The sequence below is a fragment of the Schistosoma mansoni genome, chromosome 6 (assembly GCF_000237925.1).
Source record: "Schistosoma mansoni strain Puerto Rico chromosome 6, complete genome".
NCBI lineage: Eukaryota > Metazoa > Platyhelminthes > Trematoda > Strigeidida > Schistosomatidae > Schistosoma > Schistosoma mansoni.
Genome location: NC_031500.1, coordinates 12,554,460 through 12,564,589, shown reverse-complemented (window position 1 = coordinate 12,564,589; position 10,130 = coordinate 12,554,460). Strand labels below are relative to the sequence as shown.

Below are 10,130 nucleotides of genomic sequence, written 5' to 3'. Positions count from 1 at the left end.
ATTTAGAGGCGACATTCATAGAACATGTTCAAGCTATCAAGTAAGTAATTATTGTTGACTAAATGTCATATAAATCTAACTTCAATAAGAGAGAATTCATTTAATCAACCAATTTTTTTTTCTACAATCAACTCTCACATATTGAAATATTCAAGCACGAGGTTCCTTTTTATTCAATATCAAGTTTTTTTATAACTCCATTTTAATGAATACATATATATATATATGAATACAAAAAATTAGTGTATAATCTATATAGTCTTATTACTAATACAATCACTCTAACACATACCATTTTGTTTTTCATAAACTATCCAGGCTATACTATATGGTTACATTTCAAGTCACATGATCATCAATAACCAACAACAACAACAATAAAAAACATACTCAAATGTATCCATTTGAGTATGTTTAGTAACAAATGGTATATATATATATAAAGAGAGAGAGAGTGAGAGAACGAGGGAACCTAATATGTATACTGTATAAATATCTCTCCTTTTTTTCAATTATTCATTATAATATACAATTAATTGTTCATTAATTAACTAATTAATTTAATTTAATTTAATTATGAAATCATCATTACATAATCAATCTACACAAGTCAATGAATTATTATCATATTGTTTAATTGATTCACAATCACATACTACTACCAATACTACTACTAATACTACTGATATACAAACTACTACTGATATAGATAATACATTAATTGATTTAAATACAATACAATTAACAAATAATAAATTATTAGATCATTTAATTAAACAAACATTTTTATGTTCAATATGTCATAATTTATTAGTAAATACACGTTTATTATTATGTGGACATCAATTTTGTCGTGAATGTTTATATTACTGGTTTAAAATAAGTAATACATGTCCATTATGTAGAAAATCTATTAATTATCATTATATTATATCAGCTATAAATATTGATAATTTTTTAGATGAATTAATTAATAATGGATGTAATGATCTATTGAAAAATCAACGTATACAACGTAAAAATGAAAAATTAAGTAAATTATTAGATGATTATAAATATGATACAATGAATACAAGAGATATATCAAATACTGTTACTGAAACATATGTACAAACTACAGCATATGTTGATAGTAAGTATATATTATTATTGTTGGTTATTATTATTATGAGTAAATGGTATTGAATGAATAGTAGAAGGAGGGGTTTGGTGAAGATTTTAGTGATTTTATATAGTTGATATCATGAATTATCGCCATGGGAAACCTGGAAGTACTGGACGATCATTTCGTCCTAATGTGGGACTCCTCAACAGTGTACATCCACGACCCCACCCCACGAGATTCGAACCAAGGATCTATCAGTCTTGTGCGCGAACGCTCAAACTCTAGACCACTGAGCCGGTCTGCACCCAACGGTGTTCATGTCTTACTTCAATCGATCCACGAAATTGAGCGAAACATCCACCATTGTCTTCACTTAGTTACTAACTGACAACAGACTTGGTTGAACTCCACGGATTATTGCTTCTTGCTAGAAGTCCAAGAAATATCTCTTGATGTCAGTCACTAGTGAGCATATGATCATTATCAGAAGGGGGTTTTGTTGAGATTTTAGTAATTTTATATAGTTGAAATCATGAATCAATTGAAGTTAGACCACCATGGAAAACCTGGAAATATTGGACGGTCGTTTTGTCATATTGTGGAACTCCTCAGTGGTGCGCATCCACAATCCCGCCTCACGAGATTCCAACCAAGGATCTATCAGTCTCGCACGCGAGCGCTTAACCTCTAGATTACTGAGCCGGTCTGCACCCAACGGTGTTCATGTCTTACTTCAATCGATCCACGAAATTAAGCGAAACATTCACCATTGTCTTCAGTGAGTTACTATCTCACAACAGACCTGGTTGAACTCCACTGGTCACTGCTTCTCACGAGAACTTCAGGAAATACTTCTTTAAGCCAGTCACTAGTGAGCATGTGTTGATTAATATAAGAAGGGTCGCTCAATTTCGTGGATTGCTTGAAGTTAGACATTAACATCATTGGATCCGGGCTCCGTTGTTTAGAGGTTAAGTGTTCGCTTGCGAGACCAAAATTCCTGGATTAGAATCCCGTGTACGGGATCGTGAGTGCGAACTACTGAAGAGTCCCATGTGTTGATTAATATAAGAAGGGTCGCTTAATTTCGCCGATCAGTGGAAGTTAGGCATTTGCACCGTTGGATGCCGGCTCACTAGTCTAGAGGCCGAAAGGTTCTGGGTCCAAATCTCGTGAGGCGGGATCGTAGATGTGCATTGTTGAGGATTCCCACAATAGAACAAAACAGCCATCCAGTACTTCCAGGCTTTCAGTGGTGACCTAGCATTGATCCATTCATGATATCAATCTAACCTAAACAATCTCCACAACTCTTTACTGATAAATATTATCTAAACAAGGTGGTAAAATAAAGCATAGATGAAAGAAATGATTACTTTCATTGAACTTGACATGTCAGAAAGGCTCAACTTACCCACGTACAGTTCAATGGATAACTCAACAATAAATAAATATAATCACCACTGAACAGTTATAATGTTATTTCAAAGATTATTTTAACTTTGGATCTCCATATTGGATTGGTTGTTTGTCATCTGACTAGATACTGCATAGAACTACGTTAAATATATTCTTAATATGAAAACTTTATCTTCATAAGAATTGTTTTCTTTACTATGTATCAAGATCTGGAAGCAATCAATAGACCGAATAGTATTACATTTTGGGTTATGCTAACTAATACCTCTGTGTGATGTGACAAGATGAAAACAATCAAAATTACATATTTTACTTATACTGATTCATACTCAACATGAGTTCCATTTTTCAATTCAATATGAAGATTATTCGATGTAACATTTGCTTTATTTTCAGTATACCATTTTATTCAGTATAATATTGATTTACCTCAGTGTGATGTAAACATTCAAGATATGGTATTCTTATAAGTGAATTATGTTCAGCATGATATACAGTGTACGATTTTGCCATGAATTGATATATGTGAGTGCATTTTCGAATAGAATCGTCATCGTCTTTTGGAGTTAATAAATCTTCACTTGTATCAGTCTTCTTTGTCCTTAACTTCGCACCTTGGAAATCGTAGAGACTCCTCGTTTTCAAGTCTTTAGTGAGACCCTTCATTTTGACACCAATTAGATCAATGTTATCGACGGTCTCACCACTTTAGTGGAGAGTGAGAAGGAGATTGATTATGAATACAGTGATCTTGAGTGCTGTTAGAGGTATGAGGGCAGTTACAACTTCCCGTTTGCCCACACCATGGAAGGGTTCTTCTAGAGGTACCTAAAAAGAAAATTGGATTAGAAGTGGTCTTAATGACCTGAGAGCATGAGCGCAGTGCCCAAGGGACAACTGCTTGAGGCCGGTCACATACGACCTTTTTGTGAGTAATTTTTGTGTTAGCTTCGAACTTGTTGGAACCTTACCGCCGGAGACAGATATCCGTAGGATAAGGCGAGGTGTACATTTTTAGGGTCGACCTTTAGTGGCCCGATATCTGACTTCAATTGGATCGTATGAATGTTACTGAAATACATATGTTGGCTATCCTCGTATGTAATAATCGATATAATCCACGTTATTGACTAACGGAATTAAATAAGCCAAATACGAATATAACACTATGGTAATACACCGTTATATAGATGTGAATGAAATTTAAAGTGTACTGATAATTTTGCAAATAACGATCACGAATCTCGCTTTTGTGATAATAGAATATTTCAACTGTAGTATGTTCATTAACTGTTATTATGACAAGAAACCATCTTATGTCCAAAATTTATGATAATGATACATTTTGATAGTGTAAAAGGGGGTATACTAAGGTTTATTGAAGCCCTAGCTATACGAAAATTCGAACCCCCTTTGTGTATTCAAAAACAGTTTCTTCTCTCCTTAAACCTACCCTGGTAATATTAGCTTATTACCCAGAGTGATTAGGTGTCAAATTGTTTCCACATTATTTTTATTATTATTATCCTTATCCCCTCTTACCCCCCCATTTCCAGCCTAGTTGACCTTTTATTTTTATAAATAAATGTTCTTAACAAGTATATGTGTGATCAGATTGTTCGAAATGTATTGCTCTAATATATCATTACATAGTTCTGATAATCTTCATCTTCTTATTACACTATCGAAAAGTAAACAAAATTACTCTTCAATGATAAGACGATTCACTAACTTTAAAAATGTCAGGAAAAGAAAAGACATGAATCTAGTACAAATCAATACTGTAATTTTATAACGTGAAATTATGTAATGCTAAAACTGAATACATTTCCAAACTAACATGGACATGAATTTCTCAAAATAACAGTAAAGAAACTAGAATTCATGGAATTATCAGAAGGGGTTTCGTGGAGATTCAGTATTTTCATAGTTGAAAGCGTGAGTCAATTGAAGCTAGACCATCAGGGAAAACCTGAAAGCACTGGACGGCCGTTTCGTCCTATTGTGGGGCTCCTCAGCAGTACTGGTGAACGGTTGCTCAACTTTGTGAATTCATGAAATTAACTTAAATAGTCAGTGAAATAGTCATTCATCAATGATGTTGAACACTGATGACATTTTTTCTTTGAATAGTTGTGATGTTTGGGCGAGAATGATAATGATTGGTTGTCTGCTTAGTCAGACATGTAGATAGCCTGACAGGTGTCAGATGATTAGTATATTCCCTCATCCTTATTGTTTGTTATTATTGGATAACAGGACTCAATAGCTAAGTAGATAACGTGATGGCGTTTGAAGAGAACGGTACTGGGTTCGGGTCCCAGAGTCAACATCAACTCTGAGATGCAGGTACACCCATCTGACGAACCCCAAATAGGACGAAACGCACGTCCCGGATTCCACTACTAGCTACTATCCATCTTTGCTTATAATGCTTGTGAATTAAGGTTATATCGAAGCAATACGCACAGTATGCACATATGGTCAATAAGAGACTGATCAGTTGTAATCCTAAACATCAATGGGAAGATTTAACCAAACAATATCAAGTGAATTTATTGACTGATTGTTCATTGTTATTGGATTGTGTCGAGTTTTGGTGTGGAAATATATATTTACGTTCTAGTCAGGCTAATCTAAGTTGTGTTCAAGTCCTGTAGAATAGATACTGGGAGGGAATCTAGTGTAGATATTCATCTAAAGTAAATCAATGTCTCATTCGTGTGTAAAAAAAAATGGAAAACAGACCATTATAACAAGTTGTATACAAATATCTCTTTAACTTATATAAATGAAGGTCATGAGTTCGACCCCGAATGAAGTTATTAATGAGTAATGTTATGAAGTTCTATCAGAAGGAGTTTTTAGTGGAGATTTCAGTATTTTTCATAGTTGAAATCATAAGTCAATTAAAGCTATACCATCATGATTCTAGTTCTATATTAAAATAAAACATCCTATCTATTGTTTCAATGGTTTTCTAGTTAATATGAGTCCATCATGTGAAATATGGTGTCTTTTTCACTATTGATTTTATTAGTTACTAAGAATAACTGTTGACATTTTTTTAAAAATTTTTTTTTTATTTTTTAAAGGTACACAAAGTAACGTGATGATGAATAGAACAACTTACTACTCAAATATGAATGAATAAAAAATTGACAAAGAATAGGCAATAATCATTGACAATTTTTGTTTTTATCTTCCATCATTTGTGTATAATGAATAAACAATTACATTAAATATAATTTCTTGAGTTTTTTATAAATGTGTAAATCAGAAGCGGTTTTGTGGAGATTTCAGTATTTTTCATAGTTGAAATCATAAGCTGATTGAAGCTAGACCACCATGGAAAACCTGGAAGAAGTGGACGGCCCTTTCGTCCTAATGTGGGACTTCTCAACAGTGCGCATCCACGAGATATCAACTCACTGAAGACATTGGTGAATGGTTGCTCAAACTTCTTGGATTGGTTGAACTCATACATTAACACCATCGGATGCCGGCTTAATGGTCTATCGGTTGAGTGCTCTGGGGCGGGACTGGTAGGCCCTGGGTTCGAGTCTCGTGAGGCGAGATCGGGGATACGAACTGCTGAGGAGTCCCACAATAGGACGAAACGGCCGTCCAGTACTTCCGGGTTTTTCATGGTGATCTAGCTTCAGTTGATTCATGATTTCAATTATGAAAAATATGTGAATGTTCATATAACATCAAGTTTGTCAATATTTATATTGGTTAATTATGAAAAAAATCACATTGACTTATAAGCTGATGATGATATATTCTCTGAGTAATTATTTAGATACCATTACTGTTAGACTCATCAAATTATCTAATTATATACATTTCCGATTGGAAACAAGTAAACAAGAAAAGATCGTTTATGTTAGGTGACTGGAAGTGACTAGCAAGAAGCTTCTTATATTAAACAATCCAACATCTAGACATAAAATATGTGATGTCAAGTCATTCATATGAGTGGCTACTTTGCAACTTGATCGATAAAATCGGATTAGTATTAAAGTACTAGACAAATATGACAGTGATCACCATTAAGTTATCAATTAATTTTAGATTCTGTGTTGTTGTTAAATGTGTATAATAAACTTCTGTTTCCTAGAAAGGTGTTTTGCGGAGATTGTAGTAATTTAATAGTTGAGTTCATGAGTCAATTAAAGCTAGACCACCATGGGAAACCTGGAAGCACTGGACGGTCGTTTCGTCCTGGTATATGACTCCTTAATAGTGCATATCCACGATCCCGCTCGCGCGATCAGAACCCAGGACCTTTAGTCTCGCTCGAGCGCTTAACACCTAGACCACTGAGTTAGCATCTAACGATGTTAATGTCTAACTTCAACCAAGCAGTTAATTTTTGAACATTTTAAGTGATGAATAACGAGAAAATTAATAATTTGACCGAGTAATGAGTTTTCAATAGTAAACAATCTTCTAATTATGTAATATCGTTCGTAGTAAGTAGTAGTGAGTAATCAAGATTTAATTTTTGTTATGCTTTTTAACAGAAGTCCAGCGACTGAACTACCAAGAGCTGAAAACTATCAGTGTTTTGAGAATTATTATTTTGTACAAACTATGTTACAGTTGGATACGACCGAGAAAAGCGATCATGACCCAAGATGTTATTGATAAATTTGTCGTAATAAACAACGTTTATCTATAGGAAAATAGAATTTGGTGAAATAAATGTAAAAAGATAATTAACTGACATTTTTGTATCATTGTTTGATTGGAGTAGGTGACACGAACATAGCATTTGTGTTTCGGTCTAGTTTGTACTCATGAAAATCGGTTACTTGTAGTCTCAAAGCAACTGATACTCACTATGTGATTTGAACCCGTATCACCTAGCTTCATAATCTCAGACGTTTCTACTGGGCCACTTGGGTCACAACAGACCTCTTGTGGGATTTCGATGCTTACAAATGACTGATTACTGTGTAGTAACTATTGTCATTTTTGTCTAATCATTTCAGTCATGAATAACTACCTGCAACCAACGAACATTTCAACACGATCTCCAGTCAACTACACTGATAATCAAACTTTATTCTCATCGATGGAATACGGCCAGAACCTAAAGGACTGGATAAATAAGTAATAGGTCATCACTTAACGGTCTTTCAGTTGTATGGTATGGTTTCTATCCAACTTTCATTACAAACAAACCTTATCTAGAAAGCTATTGGAAGATAAATTTCGCTGTACAACGATTTCACCCTAGTTTGAAATTCTCCAATATTGAACATATACAGAATAGAAATCCAAGACCTGAAAGTTTTGAATTGAATATTTATTTAAAATGAAAACTTCGTTTATTGAAATAAGATGTTTAGAAGTTTAACAAATTATTTAATTATATTTATCAATTCACTTGGTATTGTTTGTTTGAATCTTCCCATTGATGTTTAGGACTGCAACCGGTCAGTCTCTAATTCGCATATGTGCATACTGTGCGTACTGCCTCGATATAGCCTTAATTCACAAGCATTGTAAGCAAAGATGGATAGAGACTGATCAGTTGCAGTCCCGAATATCAATGGGAAGATTCAAACAAATAATACTAAGTGAATTTAAACCTCACCCCATTGCACAAGCAAGTGGCTATCAGGACTCAGAAGCTGAGTGGATAACGTGATGGCGTTTGAAGCGAAACGTACTGAGTTCGAGTCTCAGAGTGAACATCAACTCTGAGATGCAGGTACATCCAGCTGACGAGTCCCAAATATGACGAAAGGCGCGTCTTGGATTCCACTGCCAGCAACTATCAATCTTTGTTTATATTTATCAATATTACTTAAAATAATTTTATTTTTAAACTTATTCAATTTCTGTATAACATATTTTTTAATCAGCTGATCGGTTTTGGTCTACACATCTAAAATGTAAATAGGACATAGCAACCAAGGGATGGCTTAAAATCAATAATAATAATAATGAGTTGAGTTTGTTGCTTCATTTAAACAAGATAGAAATCTAGTCATGATTTCTTGCTAACGTAAATTCTATGTATTATTCTTTTACTCAGTAAAATATTTTTGCTTTCCTTAGTAAGCAGTTAATAAATAGTAATTCAATTTATCCCATTCGATTCTCAGCATCAACCTATTTCCAGTGAACACATTTATAAACGATTCCTCCAGATTGAAACTGTTCAACATATTGGTCTCAATTTAAGTTTAACTGATAGATCTTGGACATCAATACTTCCATTGATTACCGTTTATTAATCTACTCGTATACTTGATCCAGTCCTATATTAATTCACTCGTGACTAAAACATTTCATTAGTAGTGTCGTTAAATACTTTAATGATGGTAAATTACAGATGAACTCTGCTGAGAAGTTCAAACACCAATTAGTTTTAGTTTGAACAAATATTCTTTCTGTTATATCCTAGTGAAGACATAGGTACGGGTAACTCTCAGGACCTATTAATGGACTATTATAATATATATATATATATATATATATTCTTACTGTTTAACTATTGAGTAATTAGATTGTGTATATCTATATTCATCTTATTATAGGCTTCATTTTCACCTGTGGATTATTATTATACGATTTACTGTCCCTAAATTATATTCAGTTTATTGATTATTGTGCACCACGTTCACAGCCACATTTGGCTTGATCTTGTACAAATATTATTTTCTATTTTACGGTGTAATGCGTTCTGTCTGTCTGGTATATAAACTGAGTATGCTTGAAATAAATGATTCTCATGGAAGAAGCTGTAATTGGTGTTCTGGACTCAATTGCAAGGGCTAGGTGTACAAAGGACCAATAACAACGCTAGACTGCTCATACTGGTCGAACGTCATTGATTTGGCACAGTGCTAAGATTGAAAAGGTTACTAAAGATAGTGGTACGTCATCTATTCAAAACTGGAAAATGTTTCGTCTACAGTTAATGTTAGAGGAAAACTTATCACTTTATTAATCATAACAATATGATAATAGTAATGATAATAATTATAAAAATAATTTTACATATTAAACTGTTAGTAGAATACAGTACCCTAGAGACACAACATACCAATAAGTTTGTATTATTTTTTCTAGACTTCACCATATAGTGTGTGTCAAATACCCACCACAAATAATGGCAGATGACTGACCAATATGATGATGATGATGATGATGATGATGATGATGATGATGATGATGATGATGATGATGATGATGATGATGATGATGATGATGATGATGATGATGATGATGATGATGATGATGATGATGATGATGATGATGATGATGATGATGATGATGATGATGATGATGATGATGATGATGATGATGATGATGATGATGATGATGATGGGTCCAAGTTATTTTTCTCATCTTCATTCAAATTACTAAGCTTTCTATTCCAAATGTAACTTTCATATTTACAAAAAGATTCTACTTTTAATTATTTATGATTGACGGCTAAACAGTTTAATCAATATTCGTTTCCAAGTACCACTTTATATTCAAGTAACTTATAAGTGTACAGTAACTTTTTTTAATAAATCGGAAGTAAATAAAGATTTGATAGACGGAAAAATCTGTTGTAAGTTAGTTAAATCTATTTTTG

At 33.4% G+C, this 10,130-nt stretch overlaps 1 protein-coding gene across 1 annotated transcript; it reads left to right on the top strand.

Moving 5' to 3' along the window:
* The first annotated feature begins 473 nt into the window (after positions 1-473).
* On the top strand, positions 474-5,778 carry Smp_141490 (putative ring finger protein 151). The gene is made up of 2 exons (XM_018798296.1): positions 474-1,132; positions 5,620-5,778. Exons 1-2 carry the CDS (start codon positions 577-579, stop codon positions 5,676-5,678), a joined length of 615 nt encoding a protein of 204 aa, XP_018653252.1. The 5' UTR covers positions 474-576; the 3' UTR covers positions 5,679-5,778.
* Positions 5,779-10,130: the final 4,352 nt, after the last annotated feature.

Bases quoted from the DNA above. Each gene is read 5' to 3' on its own strand.
- Smp_141490 (XM_018798296.1), top strand. From the start codon at position 577: ATGAAATCATCATTACATAATCAATCTACACAAGTCAATGAATTATTA. The intron at 1,133-5,619 runs GTAAGTATATAT...TATTTTTTAAAG, and splicing joins AACTACAGCATATGTTGATA to GTACACAAAGTAACGTGATG.